Source organism: Euwallacea similis, chromosome 24, assembly GCF_039881205.1.
Source record: "Euwallacea similis isolate ESF13 chromosome 24, ESF131.1, whole genome shotgun sequence".
Taxonomy (NCBI): Eukaryota; Metazoa; Arthropoda; class Insecta; order Coleoptera; family Curculionidae; genus Euwallacea; species Euwallacea similis.
The window spans coordinates 136,913-155,216 of NC_089632.1; the positions used below are offsets into that span (position 1 = coordinate 136,913).

An 18,304-nucleotide genomic window follows, 5' to 3' on the forward strand; every position below is an offset into this window, starting at 1 on the left:
CGTTATGAGATGGTTAAATGGAACGAGGTGAACCTTTATAAATTAAAAGGTTTTGGCATGCCCTTTAAAATTAGGTATCACTTGACCCCCCATTCCATTTAAGATTTTAAGGGCGAGTTGCCCCCTGCTCAAGGGGTTGCCGATAGGAGATTGGACATAAGCTCAAAAAGTTTCTCCATCAATATCTTAATTGACGTGTTTTTGGATATTTTAAGATTATACATAGTTCAAGAATTATTTAGGGTGATTCGTTTTGAAATAAAAGCACTGTATAATCTAAAAATAAATATAAATATTATTTTCGGTGCAGTTTATTTTGACAGATATTGTAACTGTCGAACATTGATAAAGTTATCAAAAATCTTTTTCAATTCTCTATTAGAAAATTTAGACTGGTTTTGATACACTGAAACAAACAATCAAATTCAAGTCGAAAGAATGGAAGAAATCTTTTTACTTTGTTTTCTTTAATCACCAAGTAGCGAACATTTCTAGTCAAATTTTTTCGGTTTAAGCCAGCGAAATCAGTGATTAAATGTGCTTGGGTTTCAAATAGTAAGTTTATTTAACCTTAACATAAAATTTTAGATTATCTAATTCCATTTTAGGTTTGATTACGCCGTTCGGTTTATTTTGATGATACAGTAAAAGACGATCGTTTTGCATTCTGAACATTTATTCAACACAGTACGTTACTATGAGATGTTTGAAGCTCCCTGGCAACAAATAAGAAAATTGAGTTTAAAATTAAATAATTTCACAACCTCTTAAATTTGCCGTTCGTTATAAAAAAAACTCCGTTATTTTTTAAATTAAATGCGGAAACAAAATATCTCATTTTGTTGCCATGGGATCAAAGGTCAGCAAGGTAAAATGTTCATTACCGACATCAAACAAATAAGACGAGTATTTAAGTAGCAGTCTTCCACGAGAAAAAAAACGACCATCAAGATGAGAAGAAAGCCGCGGTAGATTAGTGCTCCCACGGCTGAGTCCACGGAGATCTAAACGGATTGTACTGATTATTCTGCTGTTGCTGTTGGAACCGCTTCTGTTCCTCCTAAAAACCTTTATGACAGCGTCAATGCTTGAAATTTCAATGACCCTTTACCTCTGTTCTCTTTTTCTGAATATGTTCATCAAAACCGGGTGGAGTTCGTCTGACTGGTGAACCCACCGGAGGATGCCACGGCTCCCAGATCGGATTCGAACCCCATAAATAGGAAGTATTGTTGGCCACTTTTGAGGTTGAGTTTAGAATTGTACTGAAAGTGTTTGACCAGTAGTCTGTTGTGGTGGCTGTTTGAACAGGGACAGTAGTACGAGTGGATACGTTTCTCCATGATGACTCATCTGGTCCTTGAAAGATTGGTTAGACTAATCAATACTAATTTAGTTAATTATAACTAAAAAACAAATGTGAGTACTAAATTTAGTAAATATGTAATTACCCCTAATTTTATGTTGTGTGTGTTAGGTTTACGGGGCAGACAAGTAAAACTTCGATATGTAACGACTGCCTTCATCATTCAAAAACCGAATTTTTCTAAGTATTTATTTATTTGCATAAATAAAGGGGTTTTACATATTTAGCACTGTTGCGTTTAAAACAATAATTTGAGGTTGATTGAAGAGTTTGTAAAGTATGAAACCTTTTAACCGTATAACAAGATCTTGGTTTACTTATTCTCTAAATTCTTTAAATTGTGGGAAAATTATTAAACGCACATATTTACCCTAGAAAGCCAAGTTCAACCCTTTAAAATTTGTGCTGTTGATACGTTTCTAAACGAGCATAGTGCAATGCATAAATAATTTTTTCACGGCTTTGAAGCAAATCTTGTTAAATGGACAAATTCGAAATTTGTTGTATCGAAACTAATAAAACTATAATTTTATATTTGGCATAATTACTGAGATAATTTAAAGTATTTTTTTATTTAAATCATTTTCGTACAAATCGGCGTTATACAATCATTTTCACATAAAAAGCGGCATCACAGATAATCGCTGACCCATGCCTGTTTCTATGGAGAAATTAAAATTATATATTTTAAATAGGACGTACCTTTAAACTCAGTAGTTCCAAATAAGCCAGCGTCCTCTCTGCTTCCTGTGAGGTCTCGAAAAACCTGATGACGCTGCCATCTGTCTATTGATGCCATGCCCACGTCCTCTGATGAAGAATCTTGTTCATGGTATGTGGTTTTGTTAGGGAGGTATCCACTGTTGGCTACTGCCGCTATTATACTTTTATCGTTCATTGGATGGAATTGCGTAGGATAATTGACTGCCTCCGAAGTAAAGAGATCCGGACTGTGGCTGTCCGGTGTTCCTAATCTAAAACATTAATTACATTGAGCATGATTTACATACAGAGTGCTTCAACGAAAAGTGTACATCTGGAAAAAAGTGGAACACTAAAGGGATGGAAGCCAGGACAAATTGACTAAAGTATTTTTAAGATGGCTGTGCTTTTGGTTAGTCCCAAAGGAAAGAGTGAATAAATGAATTATAGCTTACCGTTTTGAACCGATGGGACCCAAATCAATTGGTTTGTAAGGTTCAACATACATTGTCGGCTTACCGGAGCACTTGTTATGCTTGAACGGACTTGAACTAATTTCCTGTTTAAAAATCGCATGTTCGCTTTCGGAGTACATTGACAATGAGTTTGAGGTACGCGGTGAAGTTGAAGAAGAGTCGTTTGCGATGACATGTTCGCTGCGAGCTACCACGTCACTAAATCGGGCCCGGTTTTCACACCAACTGGCGGTCGTTCCAGAGATCATAGGTAGCGACACGTAGAAACCAGTTGGGCTCTTTATTGTATCTTTTTCGTCCAAAGTGTCAGGGAATTCGGTGTGCTGATGTTTACGATCCGAATGGGACTTGTATCTGAATATGGACTTATCTTTGCGGTCTTTGAATTTACCGTCTCGCCTTCGTTTCTCTCTGTAAGTGACAACATATTGCGATATGATAATGACATATGGTTCTATAATGGTGATTAAAACATTAATGCCACTAAATCCCAGTTCTATGATAGTCAGTTCAGCTGAATCAAAACTGGTACTTGAATCTCCCAGTAAGAGTAATATTATCATCAAATGTATATAATTTGTGACATTTGGTAACAGCAAAGTTATTGTTATCAGATGGTTCGAGTACCAGTTCTGATGCAGCTGGACTAACTTTCATACATCGACATAATATGAACAAACTCACAATCGTTGGTTAGCGAATTTTCTGATATCAAACCGTTGGGGACAAACACAGTCAGATTAAAAAAGTTGAAATTAATTGAAAATTCAGAAATTGTTATTTCGAAAAAATGTTTAAACCGACGATTTTTTTGTCCCCAAACAAAATAAAGGAAAAGTCAGATTTTTAATAATGCTCTATGTATGCAATACTTACCGAATTGTTTCGGTATGCGCAAATAAAGACGTTTTAGCCTCGGAACTTCTATCTCCCAGAACCTTTCTCTCCTTGTCATGCTCAGCATGTGAAGGGGGCGTATTAACAGGTTTGACCTTCAACTTGCTATTCACAAAACTAACGTGTTTAATCTTGCTATCCTGCGCCTCTTTCTGATTGGCTGTTACGTCACTTGCCAAAGTTTGAGAAGACACATTCACAGTCTTCTGTTTTGATGACCACCTAGACAATGCTTGGTTTTCTTTATCGTCGCAAATGGCGCTGCTACTACTACTCTCGGTCGTCGTCGAAGAAGACTCTTCTTCGGTAACAGACGTCCTGACTGTTTTTTTTGGAGCTGCGCCCTTCTTGACCTCAAATAGGGATTCCTTCTGTTGAGCGTGTTTATCTTTTCTTCCTTTGTCTTCAAGAAGTTTTAGTTCTTTCTCAGTTTTACGTTCTCTTGACTTCAACCGGTGGCGTTCGAATAAGATGTCCTTCTTCTTTACTGCAATTTTGGTTTCCCGTACCCTCTCGCGCTCAGAATCGTCATCCATGCTGTTTTCTTGTTCATTAATACTATTACTTTGAATCAGTTTCCTTTTCGCTTTGCCTGTGGTCGGAATAATCGCGGGCTCAGATTTATTGCCATCTTCTAGTTTCGGTGATGGAGTGGGCTCGCTTTTAGTCTGTGTAAGCAAGAGAAGAATCTACTTATAATAACATACAGGATGATTAAGAGCAACATGTATTCGATGAGGCTTAAAAAGAGGTAGGTGTACAACATGAGACATGCAATAAATAATGCTTAGTTATAATGGTGCAAATCAATGAAACATAAGCGGATGTGACAGGAAATATTAGATTTGCTCTGGAGAACAACCTTAAAATTACTAGATGCTTTAAGCTTATATTTATTTTATTACTTTCTCATAAGAAAATCAAAAGTAAATTATACCATTTCAAAAAATGATTTTTTTATAAAAAAATGACAATGCTAGTAAGAAGTCGCAAAAAGTGAAACCATAAACGGCATTTTTTTATATAATATTGAAACCACCACATCAAGAAAACAATTCATCAAAACACTCACACTGTCTTTTAACGACGATTGAATTTCCTCCCTAACTTGCCTGCCGACTTTCCTCAAATCCAAAACCGGCAACATCGAAGGATTATTGGAGGCCAAGTACACTTCTACCGCCTTGGCTTTAATTGAATTGGCATCCATAATGGCCACAGCGAAGACTACCAATAACATGAACGTGAGAAACACATTCACCACATAACTCATGCAAATCTCCCAAGATGGCCTCGGCAGCAACACTCCACAATGTCTGCAGTAATTGCGTGATACTGTTGCCTTTAGTGAATAGTTTACATAACTATTCAAACTAGTGCCTATTATTAGCACCCTGGATACCTCTTGAAGAGTTAAATCAGGCGTAAAAGCCAAATCAATTCTGCGAGAAGAGTTTGGAGGTAACGTAAAAGGATCGCAATTCAGAACCTGGTGAAATGTGTTAGATTTTTTTAATGCTTGATATTAAAACGTCGAAACTTGCCTGAAAACCGAAACCTTCACACTGATGACCGCTAATAGAGAAACTGGTAACTTGTACAGGGATCTCTCCTAAATTTTTTGCCAAAAAACTTTCCTTGACAGTCAAATTTGGCAAGTAAGGTTTCTGGTTAAGATCTTGATTGCACGCACGCATATGTTTTTCGGTCAGTTCGAAGTGCAGGGGTTTTAAATCTCCTGGTTGAAGCATCGCAAATTCGAATCGAGGAATGGTGCCCTTTCCGTTCAATCTTACAATTTCCAGCACAGTAAGATTGTTGCGAATCAATAGCAAGCCCGAATATGGTCGAGGTTCCTCAGCAGTAAATTCTAAAGCCGGTTCTTTGCTTCATTGTAAACAATTAGAATAAATGTTACTCACCTAGAGAAACCTTCTTAGATTGTCCCGGCAGCAAGATAAACGGTAAAGAGTGTTTGTACACGTTCACTTTCAAATTGTCGACAAAAAAAAATTGCTGATTATCCATTGTACGTTTATCGAATGAAAACCAATTGGCGCTTGTATATTTAACATTCGATGGTGGAACAAAACTGGATGGTAATCCGTCATATAACATATCTGCGTGCGGATAATCGTTCTCAAACAAGAGTTGAACTACCAGGCTGTGATTAGCTGGATTGTGCAAGGTTAGCGTCCTATATGAAGAATTGCGCACCTAAAATATACACGGTATTTTAAGTGGTTAATCGATTAAGATCGGTTCGGCTAAACGCAACCTTCGTATATTATCGCATAAGGAACCCTTTATGTTCGATTATTGTTATTATGATAGAAATGCATTTTGAGAGTCGTGCTTGGGTAACCTAAGTCATTAATTAACAACTTGGTCTAATGAGTAGAATCTAATATTTTCAGAAAAATTGGTACTTGATTGCCTGTAAGTTGTATGTTGGTATTATAATGTTTAAATATTGATCGTTACGATGTCTTATAATGAATTATGGTTAAAAGTAAAGCAAAATGCTGAAATTGATGCGCTTGTTTGGCATGTTCGATTGGTGTATACATGTCACAATTGGATAATTATTTACCAAAATGTCAAAGAGAATACCACAGCATGAAAGACAATATGAATATTTAATCTTGGTTATTTTTTAAAGAGTGACATTGCATTATTTACCAAAATTGACCGATTTACTTACCTGAGTGAGCGGAAACTCTAATGTAGAATTCTTTAATCCATTGTGACGCACTATACTTGGCCAAGTATAATTGACTTTGCTGACAAACATTTTACCTTTCACTTCTGTAGTGTCCAATCGTAAGTTGATGTTATCCACTGTCTTAGAGCCATTTTTGGTGAAATTTAGGAACCTGCCATAGAAAGTGTTGACCAATTTCATATCGTACTCTGAGACCTGCTTTGATATGGCCATGGTTCGAAGCCAAGAGGCTATAATAAATTGTTGCCCCATGAAAATTGACTAATGTAAAAATTGTCGGAAATCCCCTACCCGATCCCTCGCTAACGAATCCAGTGTAACACTCGGGACTACAATCTACATCGGGATTAAAGTACATGTGGCCAATAACATTATTGACTTTTGGTAAAATGCTGCTAATTATGGCTGCAGATACTCTTTTATCTGGTGGCAATGTGAGGATGTTTTCCACTGACATTTTCTCAGAAAATGATGAGAAAATTCGTAGCGGATGTATACAAGTTTTTGCCTAAAAGTTAAAAGCTTTTAGTATTGCAGTATCCGAAATCGGTGAGAAAACTAACAGGAAAGCAATTATCGAACACTAAATCATCCTGGTCTATAATCATCGCCCCCGCTGCCACTTTGTAGTGCACCGGCAATGACAAGTTTTCAAAAGGAGTTTGAATCTGTACATCCCCCCTCATTTGACCGTCAATATCACTAGTACTAATGGCCATCTTAACGACGGCAAAACCTTGAGCAGTAATTTTATCCTAGAGAGAATAAATTACATTCAATTAATTCATTGCGCCTGTACAAAATTCGCAAATTACGTACACATTTGGTGAGATTCCCGAACGAATTATGCATAATAACATTGCGATGATCACCTACTCCACAACCACAAAGTTCCAACTCGCTCATCGGAAGAGAAGTTTTCAACTGAAGTATCAATAAATCTACTGGGTTTGGATTAGTCAATGTAAAGACCAATTGCATCTTTTCGTTGTGACCAATCAAACCCACATTAAGCGACCGATCATCGCTTGGGAATGGTAAATGCTGAAATTTTATGTAATAAAGTTCAGCGATCACGAAACTGCCATCAAGCAATTTCCATTGTACTTTTATAAGGAATTGTTTGGTGTCAGTTGAAACTTTAGATTTCTTACAATTTGAAGCTTTCCATTATAACTTAACAATGGCACACTAATTTCAGAGACGTTAGTCAGCACTTTAATGTGGCTGGTCAATTGCATGTCAGTCTTTTTGGCGCTGCTTTTCAGCCATATATTGAACAAGGCTTTCTTTTCAAATGCCTTTATAGTCAATGGGGTGAATGTTTCTACCTAAAGAGCGTGCTTATCAATGTTTAATTAGTTAAAGCGGAATGGATATAGTTTACTTTAAAAGTGGTGTCCATATCAAAGGGAAACTTTACGTCGAGCACTCTGACAGAATGGAAAAACTCATTTGAAACCAGAAATTTCCTTTCTTTGGTGTCCATTTCTTTCTCGTTTAAAAAATATATTGTGGACATTTTATCGTAACTGAGACCGCCTTTGAGTACCGTTAGGAAATATGGGATTTCGGTGCGGTTCTTGCCATTGCGAAACTTAACAATAATTTTTCCATGATAATCCTGGGCTTGCCATGCACGCTTCCCTGCATTATAAAGTAAAACAATTATTAAAAAATATTTATATTGGATAAATATGTATTATTATAATTTCAAAGACATTAATGTTATGAATGTAATTTGGTGAAAAATAAATAAAAAATCTTGTTCAAATTTTGAAAAATAAAATGATGACTAAACAGATTTCATTCTGCAACTGGTTGTGAAATCAAAGCAGACATCTTCATTTCGTAACGTGGTAAATACAAAGGATAAATAAAAATAATGGTTGTTGCAATTATTTAGATACAGAGCAAAACTTGGATAATTTTAAATTTTTGCCTTGCCCTCTGTTTACTAATGTACCTATCTTCTTTGATGTCCCAACTAGTTACGTAACCCATTTTGCCGCCAGTTTGGAAAATATGAAGTTATTTGTCAAAATATTTACGGAAGAAATTTTAAAGGTAGTTATATGGGAAATGTTAAAAGACACAAAGTATATTGGGCCTAAAACAACGAAGTCGTTCGAATATTTTTTAAATAAATATATAGGGTATTTTCTAGGTATTGATCGTTCAAAACTTATTTGATATAGTTAATTATCTTTTTCAAATCACTGCTTAATATAAAAAAATTAATACTTACAATCAATAGTCAAAGTTCCCACACTAACACATGCGTTTTCCTGTTCAGTTATTGGACTAATCCGAGTGTTGTAATAATGAGTCTTAATGGATTTGGATAAAGTGGACACACTATGAACACGAACCGCCCTTTTCATTGGATTATGCAAACACAGATTAACCTCTTTAGGTTCGTCCATCGAACCTCCCACTCCAAAATCTATATAACCTTGAGGATGGAAAATGCTTTGAATGGGAGTAACTTCCACTTCCAATGGAACTATTAAAATCTCCTCGGGGTTGTGCAGTTTTATCCTAATATTATGGAATTTTTATATTTTATCGCAGTAAGTAATAAGTACGTACCTGATGTACGCAGTATGATTATGAGGTACTTTAGCCTCAAAACGCACCCGAATTACTGCTTTTGTTTCATGGGGGTTTATTTCCCATAGATCATTAGGACCCTCATGCTGTCCACTTGGAAGCTCTAAATGAAAACCTCCGCCACTGGTGTATATTTCAACAATCTACCACAATGGGTGAAGATTATAACGCCTATTTAATTTACTAATCGAATATATACCTGAATTGGTTCTGAGTGGGGGTTGTGCATGTAAATAACTGGGGTGAAAGTAGAATTAACAGGTAACTTCACCCCGACTATTGGTCTTACTCTATAGCTGTTGAAGATTCCAAAAGCCTTAACCTGAATATTGAATGTAGTCATGTTCTATTTAAATTTAACACTTAAAGGGCTAATACAAGGTTCAGCAAAATGTACTAGTTTTTTTTATTTAAAAATAATTTTAATTGGTAATTAGTTTTCTTTTTAATTATTAGTTGATCTTTCTGCAATCATCTTCGTGCATTCATTTTACCGAACCTAAATTAGACAAAAATAGCTTACATTGTACTTAACAAAGCCATTTGAAGTATGTAAGAATAACGAGCTTTCAACAGGGCCTTCTTGCCGTCCTAAGTAGACCACTTTAAATGACGTATTTCCATTTGGTGGTATTTGCTAAAAAATAATATATGAATGATCGAATTGAGCCGTCACGTAATGCCACAATGATTATGTATACAAGATGTTCAAAAAATATGGAAATGACTAGTTATCTATGGTGATTGAGGGTTATAGATGGATGAAATTTGGTATGCAGAGGTAAAAAAATATTCTGCATCAGTCACCATGACTAAATTATCAGATATGGTACTTTGAACAAATCGAGGTATTCTTGTAGTTAACAAAATCTAACCTGTCTAAATACAAAAAAATAATTGCCAAGTCAAGATATTCCAAAAATCCATCTGATAGTACCTATTCTTCACATTAGCCATATAGGTCACATAATCCCATAATTATCATATTTTAATAAATGTATTAATACTTCAATTTAGCTCCATAAAATATTTTTTCTCACTAATTTTGTAATTTTAGTTTGGCCACTTTCGCATCGGGGTGTAGTAAATAGCAGGAATTCAAATAAAAAAAGCATTCTATGTACATATTAAATATTGTATATCAAATTTTATGAAGCTAGCTTTATGATTGCCACAAATAATTAGACTTTTTCATACTTTTTGATCACCTTTTACATATTATTATTAGAATTTATATGTAAATCTTGACTCGCCATGGAATGCATTTTTCTTTCACCCCTATATAAATCAAAGGAAGTGGCAGCTGCTGAATTTGATAAACAAGTGAGGTTAGAACTTCAGTAAACGTCAAATTTTAATAGACATGTCCTAAATTTTTGAGAAATTGGCTGAATGATTGAAATTAGAAATATTCCTTGTAAAATTTGATAGCTGATAGTAATATAGATGATATTGATGTTAGAAAACCTTACTTGTCAAATTCGGCCCCTGCCCATTATTTATACAAGTGAAAACATCTCCATTTCAGAGTTTTTTTCAAAAATCTTCTAAAGTTCTGAAAACGACACATTGAATTAACAATTTACATTAATTTTGTTCCAATTTTCTTTAAGTATATGTCCTGGAAGTTTTTGAAAATCGTATAAACACAGTCACATATTACGTCTTGAGTTCACACAAAAATACGATATTTTTAACCACTTCAAACCGTATTAGCGCGAAAACACGGATTAAATCATTAAACCATTAATGAATAAAAACTATGAAAAATCAGTCGCCAATGTCCCAAAAAAATGTTTAGAACGTTTTGTCGTATTTATTAGTTTGTACACAATAATCTAACTAGATGTGACTAAAATTGATGTGTTAAAATGTTTACTTGAAAAAAATAAAACATTATTAGTAATAGTATAAACACAGGGTGTCTCGAAAAACATATTTTTAGTTTTGCCAGTGGTGTCCTCTCAAAGAAAATTAATATAACATTCCTTTTCCATAGAATAAAAATCAGTGTTGAATTCGTTACTTAAATGAGAACAAAAAAACTCTCTTTTGCTTTTTTTGTATAACCGATTGTTTTTAAGTGAAAATTAGAAAACCGTTTTAGCGCTCTTTTTAAACTGGCTCATCAGCCACCTTTTATGGAAAAACTTAATGTGCCATGGTATTTTTCTGACGAAAAATTTTTCGAATATAATGTACATAGCAGACTAGCATTGTTTTTCGGTATAGAATACGTGGTTAAATTGCCGTAAGTGCGAGTTACGATACCTTGTATACCTATACCAGGTAATACATGAACAATTCACGAAGGTTTATTTCGGTATAAAAAGAGTTGGGATCTTGAAATATTAGGTATGAAAATAATAACATGATACACACAAAGTACACGTAGGGATCCCTAATTTCCGTTTTTGGTTTCACCGCAATTGAAATCAATTTCCTTGTTTCAAATAGAACACCTTGCACATTAGCTAGTTTTTGGATTAATTTCTATATTAAATTCTAGGTAATTAACATGTAAATAACCTATATCTATCTCTTACCGTTTTCGAAAAATGTCTTCCGAATTTACTGTATCATTAACAATAAATGAGAATCTTTTTCAAAACAGATAAACATAGATTGACCCCCATTTTAGGTTCTCCGACAATAGACATTAAAATAATGTATTTCCAATTTGTTCTGTGAAAAAAGTTATTTGAAGCAGAAATGGAAAGGAATGGCTGGCTAACGGCACAGACATTGGATGTCGTAGAGATGTTTTTTCTTAAATTGTTTTTGTGTGCGCAGATATACTAATCAACACCATTAAAATCTTCCATCTATCGATCTCTGGCAGGTAACTTCAACGAATTTCTTAGTAAAACTAATGCTCTTTTACAAAATTTTGAAATGATTAAGTGAATAATAATTATAATAGATTTCAATGTTCATTTTCACGTGAATATTTTAGTGATTCTTTAATCTGTTTGGATCTTACGGCTTGAAAAATGTACGTACTACCAACCAGAAAAAAATAATCATATCTAGAAAACTAATTTCTTACTAATTTACCCTTAAATCGCAGTCAAAAATATATATGAGCATATTCAGAGTAGCATATAAAACAATTACTTGTGAAGATCTAAAAGTATACAAAACTGTTGAAGCTATAGTTTGGTTTTCTGTGAATCGCATTTCACTTACGGGGTGCAGCAGAATGCTTTGGCTTGATGATGAACTATCAAACGACGGAGATTTACTTATATTGCTGACTCATATTCATAGATCAGACTCACAACTATCTAGTGGTGAGCAACTGGAAAACTTTCGTGAAATATATGGAAATAAAAAAACAAATTATTAATAGTAATTTCATCCGTGACGCCAAGAACAGGGCAAAAGCTCCTTGGATGGTTATAAGAAATAACAATTTTTTGCAAAAAAGATGGAAAATCTACTTAACAACAACATCTTTACAAATGTTGACTCCAATATGCAGTTATTCACAAAAGTCTACATACACCCTGTAAATTGGATATAACTAATAAAGTAATGAAACTATTTTCTTTTGTTAATTATACAACAATAATACTCTAGTAACAATACATAAATATAACAAAAATTATTATTTATTTACATTCCAGTTTAAATAAAAGTTAAAAATAAAGAATTTTTAGCCCACAAAAGTTTACATACACTTTTAGATGTAATTTATCTATTAGTTTGTACTTAATATTTGGTTGGTCCTTCATTTGAGTCAAGCACTGCTTGAAGCTGTCTTGGCATTGATATAACTAAATTTTCTGTGACATCAGAGAGTATTTCTGTCCACGAAGTTTGTAAAGCGCTTTTTAATGTTTCTTTGTTAGTTATTTTTAATCTTTTAATCTTTTTTTTTAATTCGTCCCATAGATATTCTATAGGGTTCAAATCAGGTAACAGAGGAGGTGTGTGTAATTGTTTAGGTACACTATATAAGATCCATTCTCGAACAACCCGAGCTATATGCTTGGGATCGTTGTCTTGTTGGAATATCCAACGATCACCAAGTTGCAATTTATTAACTGATGGAATCAAATTGTCTTGCAACATTTTTAAATATTGTAGATGGTTCATGGTCCTATCAATAAAAACCAATTTTCCAACTTCAGTCAATTGAACCTCAAACCATGACGTTACCTCCTCCATATTTAACAGTTAACACTAAATTTTTAAATTTGAGCTCTTCATTCACTTTTCTCCATACTTTACCTTCTCCATCACATCCAAAAATATTGAATTTACTTTCATTGGTAAATAGCACGGTTTTCCAAAACTCGAAGTTTTTGTTTAAGTGATTATTAGCAAAATCTAGTCTTTTCTATCTATTTGCTGCAGATATTAGTGGTTTTCTTCTTGGTGTTTTTCCATGATAATTATTTGATCGCAGTATACGTCTTACTGTTTCAGAACTAATAGTCTTTCCGGTATCATTTTCAATCTCTATAGCAAGTTTTGGAGCACTTGTTTTGGGTTCTAAAGAATTTTTTTAAAAGTGATCGCACATCTCTTTCATTTAATTGTCTTGGACGGCCAGATCTTGCTTTATTGTTCGTATTTTCTCGATTATTATAGTTTTTAATGATTGTTTGAATAGTATTGTGAGATAAACTTACGGTGGTTGCTATTGCATTGTAAGACTTTCTTTGATTTCTAAGTTTAATTATTAAATTTCGAATCGCTGTTGGTGTTTCTATTCTTCCCATAATTTTATGTATAAAATTTTTAAACAAATAGAACACTAGAGAGTTTTGATTTCGCACTAATTTAAAATAAAATTTTATCTTTGAAGGAATTGACACCGTAAAAAAAATGTTAACAAAATTGTTTTGAAGTGTATATAGACTTTTGTGGGCTAGAAATTCTTGATTTCTATTTTTTATTTAAATTGGAATGTAAATAAATAATATTTGTTGTTATATTTATGTATTGTTACTAGAGTATTAATGTTATAAAATTAACAAAAAAAATACATTTATTACTTTATTACTTATATATAATTTACAGGGTGTATGTAGACTTTTGTGACTGACTGTATGACCCGATATATTTAAACCAGTAACTTTTAATGAAGTCAGAGACATTGTCTCGAGTGTGAAAAATAGTCAAAATGAGTATTGTTCAAGTCTCAATGTGAATTTTTTAATAACATTTGAAAAACCTATTGGTCATTCCTATTGCAAGAATAATAAGTATGTGAATATGGTTTTAATCGTTCCCAGACTGGCTGAAACTTGCACATGTCGTCCCAGTTCTTAATACGGGAGATTTGATCAGGTGACTACCGTTTGATTTCAATTCTTACAATTTTTAGTAATATTTTTTAACGCGCAGAAACCAGTCTACCATTACTGCCATTTTGCCAGGGACAGATTATTTAGGCGAACTTTTACAATTTTATCAAGTGATCGTCGCCTGTTTGTTCAACTTAGAGTGTTCTTGTATGTACATACCTTACAGTTCCCTGTCTATACACATTTGTCTGCCTAATTTATGTGTAGAAAACTTTGGCTATTACCTGCGTAGCTTCTTTGACTTGCATAATTACGGCATACAAAACTGGGAAATAACTTCGGGACCGAGGCATCAAGATTTTTACCGATTTATTAGATGGTATTCGAGGACTGATTTAAAAAAGCAACTAAACAAATTTTAAGGTCACATGTCTTCTATATTAGAGAAGAGTAAATATTGAAAGCACAATTGGATTTTGTTTTCAATATTTCAATTCGATTATAGATTTTTCATCTTTTTCTCCTTTGAGTTGTTTACAGATCTTTAGTCACATCTAAACTTCCTGTTTATCTGTTGATGACGTTGTTAGTACGTGATTAGTTTTGCAATTAAAATGTTTTATAATATGAAAAAATATTTTATTATTTAAATTAAAATTTTAATTAAAAAAATATTTTATGTAAATAAAAAATACAATAATTGAGAATTAACATTTTCCTTAACTTCAAAAATGTAAATTACAGAGTGATTCTACTTCTAACTGATTAATAATAATAAAAATGACATGGTGACACAAAAAACTACGAAATAGAGTGCTTTGGCTTGTTTCGCTGACAAAGGTTCTGCAGCTTGTGTAGGTCATCCCATCCTGAATAATAAAAATAACGCAGGATTTGCTTTGTTCTATCAATTGGAGGAATTATTAAATAAAAAATTTTATTGAAATGATTATGTGATTTAAAACTTACCGGAATTCAACCGAAAATTCTAAATTTCAATCTTCAAATCTTATGCAGCCGTCCAGTATTTTCCAGTAACATATTCTTATTAACCTCGCATGTAGAGTTGCATGTTTTGAAGAGTTTATGAACGAATACAGGAGACTCCAAATTTTTACCATATAGTTTTTTCTACAAATCCGACACAAACATACCGGAATTTCAAGAGAACACAAGTAACACCTTAGTTTTAAACATTTTAGTTCATTCACGTAATTTTTTCCGTTTGTGCACACGAAACACTGAAACTAAACTAGTTGAACGTTTTGTTACTTTACCTACTCTATTCAGTTCAATATTTCATTACGAGAAATTTCTTGTCACAATGCGATGCGGTATGCGCAGACAAGTCGAATAAATACAAAAATTAAAAATTAGATAAAAATGATGTCAACTGACTTTTTACACAATAATAGCGGTGTCTACGAAAATCCCGAGTATTTCTGAAAACAGGTTGTTAGCGTATTTGTCGCTTTTGCAAATATTTCTGAGTGAAATAATTGTAAAATTTGCTGACTTTTTCTTTTTTAATCTGAATTTAAAGCAGTTTCTGGGCATTTTGAGAGAAAACATCAAAGCATTTTTTGAAGTTGGGAACATTATTGCATCTGTAACGGAAAACTCAGAAGGTAGCCTCAAAGTCAAATTTTCACACGCAACTTTCAGATTTGATTTTTCCTCGTTTTATACTTCAACTTGTGGAACCGCTTCCAATCCGAAAATGAACTCAAGTTGCTCTTTCCAGTGCTGTTATACAAAACAGTCAAAACTGTTAAAATAAGGCCTGATTCCGTCTAGAATCGAAATGTGCAAACGAAGATTTCGTTATATTTCAGATCTTTCCACAGTATCCCTGTTCGACCAATTTCAACGCTCAATCCAAGATTTTTGTACGTCTCCCAGGTATATCAGTCATAAATATGAAAAACCTAAGACATTTCTTTTTGGAGTGAGCCCCACGTGACTAAAGCACATATCATTTTTTTCTCTTTTTCAGTACAAATTCAAGCAACAACAATAAACAAGTGAGATCTGTCGAACGGGCTTCAGATATTATTTCAATTCCATTAAGCAAGAGCTAGACCAAAAAATCGATCGAGCCCAGCGGCATTGCTATTGATAAACTTCGAACGGATTGTGAGCACCAAGCGGCTTTACAGCGATATTTATGGTCGATTACTTTAAATTGGCATTGGGCCAATAGTAGTAAAGTTTGTAGAGCTTGATTTGTTCAGCTCAATTCAATTAATTCATTTTAATTATTTTAGAATGAGGATTATCCAGTTACTCAAAAAGATGAAAGAATTATTTGCCTTCGCCATTCTGTCAAACAATTCCTAAAATCGAGGAATATTTTCGGTTATCACAATGAAAAATAAATAGGTTTTTTAATAGTATTCTGAAACGTTTGTAATTAGATTCTTTTATTGCTATTTTAAATATTTTATGCTATTAATATACCGATATCTCACACTTAATCAACAAGACTAACATTTACTGCGACAAGATGAAAGTCAAATATAATGAAGAATAAAGTAAATTTAGCACGTAACGTATGCTAGCGCCATGCTTGATCCTCGGCGGCAACAATAACATCGATGCCAAATATACTTACTTTATTAATTTGTTAATTGAGTTATTATGTAAAAAACCTTTTTAAGGTTATTTTCAAAATATAAGGGATACCGGATAAGGCGTCTAAAAAGAGAGCATATCCCAGTAGAAGAAGCCATTTGTTAAGGCTACGTAGAATCTGTTTGCAGTAGTCATAAAAAAAGGAGTTAAAGCTACAGGATTTTTAATGCAGTAAAACAATACATGCAGAGCTAATGAACTTTTGATGCAGTTAGTTAAGGAAAGTGTGTGCCTATCAATAATCTAAACTTCAATCAATTCAGTGTTTGACTTCTTGGACCATGAAATATTCCAATTTTTTTCATTACACATCCTTTGAATTTGGAATGTTTAGTATTTGTGCCGAAGTAGATACAATGAATATGAAGTATATAGAACAATTATTAAATGGAAATTTGCTAGCAAATCTACTTCCTTCTCATTACCTTCATTTCAATTAATAATTACATGTAGATAGAAAATAAAACTGAGCATGAATACTCACAAAATAAAGCAAGTGCTTAATATCTCCAACTATGCGTAATAATTGATAATAATCAGTTGCAATTAATGAAATAGCAAAATAGGTACATTGCAAATTTTCATTTTATAATTTTATCACTTCATATTCATTGCATCTACTTCTACATAAATGCTAAAAATTCAAACCTTTTTCCCTACAAGATAAATCTGCTATTTAATTATTTCCTTTGAAGTCTCTCTGAAACCTAGCAGGTTGTACTAAAGAGCTAGACTAGTTTGGTATAGCCCTGAATTTAGGCACATGTATTTGACGATAAACCACAATTTTAAAAGCCTTGGTGGAATATATGTAGTAGCTAACAAAATCAATTTCATTATTGTGAATTATTAACTAATGCTTGACTTATATACTTACTTTGTCTTCAAAGAAAGAACTATGAAAATGTACAGTATTCCCTGATATAGATGTGAGATCAATAGATTTATTGCCATCAGTGTTAAAAAGAGTGACAGTCCTGGAATGTGGTGAGCCGAGAGACCTTCAATTTATCCAAATAAGTACTATATAATCTTCCTGCAAAATCTCACCTATCACTGAAGTCCAAAAATTCAGGGTCGAATCGCAAGTTTAGATTAGTAAGTGAATTAACATTTTGGAGATATCTTAAGGAACCAATTTCCTGCAAAGGAACAGCATAATTCCTCTCGGTCTGTTAAAGAAAGTTTTATGATGACTTACCCCATGTATGTGCGATAGTTCGTCCTCGAAGTATCGAGATTTTTTGGTCATAAATCCTAAAATAGATAGACCTTATGAAATAATAGGGCTATTTTAAGAGATAAACTTACCATGACCACTGTCATGGAAAGTGGGATGAGTGAGTTTAATTAACTGAACTAATATGAACCAAAACGGACTTATTAAGAATTTCTTCACAAACATTTCTCTTGTTTTCTAATTTATCTATCAAATTGTTTAATATTTTCATTTTGATCCAAGATGGTACATCGCGGTTTTGAATGATTTATTTTCTTCCATCATTTCACTTTTTTTGCTGTTTTCCTGTGAAAGATTTCAATTATGCGAACTTGTTAAATATGATTTTGTCTTTCTTTAACAACATATACTAAAAAAAGATCATGATCTGTTCACTCGCAACAAGAAACAATG

General features: G+C 33.3%; 1 protein-coding gene across 1 annotated transcript; it reads right to left on the reverse strand.

The window, feature by feature from the left end:
• Nucleotides 1-732: 732 nt before the first annotated feature.
• Tmem131 (Transmembrane protein 131) lies at nucleotides 733-18,211 on the reverse strand. The gene is made up of 22 exons (XM_066402133.1): nucleotides 17,983-18,211; nucleotides 17,873-17,928; nucleotides 17,722-17,813; nucleotides 17,549-17,672; nucleotides 9,303-9,416; nucleotides 8,979-9,101; nucleotides 8,759-8,922; nucleotides 8,415-8,707; nucleotides 7,554-7,813; nucleotides 7,321-7,497; nucleotides 6,986-7,210; nucleotides 6,730-6,921; nucleotides 6,458-6,674; nucleotides 6,146-6,396; nucleotides 5,364-5,658; nucleotides 4,986-5,311; nucleotides 4,514-4,930; nucleotides 3,421-4,109; nucleotides 2,524-2,955; nucleotides 2,069-2,340; nucleotides 1,112-1,359; nucleotides 733-1,060 (listed from the first exon to the last, which is right to left on the reverse strand). Exons 1-22 carry the CDS (start codon nucleotides 18,074-18,076, stop codon nucleotides 974-976), a joined length of 5,148 nt encoding a protein of 1,715 aa, XP_066258230.1. The 5' UTR covers nucleotides 18,077-18,211; the 3' UTR covers nucleotides 733-973.
• Nucleotides 18,212-18,304: the final 93 nt, after the last annotated feature.

Coding starts and splice junctions, on each gene's coding strand:
- Tmem131 (XM_066402133.1), bottom strand. CDS start 18,076: ATGTTTGTGAAGAAATTCTTAATAAGTCCGTTTTGGTTCATATTAGTT. Junction 8,708..8,758: donor AATCATACTGCGTACATCAG/GTACGTACTTAT, acceptor CCATAATATTAG/GATAAAACTGCACAACCCCG. Junction 5,312..5,363: donor ATCTAAGAAGGTTTCTCTAG/GTGAGTAACATT, acceptor AACCGGCTTTAG/AATTTACTGCTGAGGAACCT.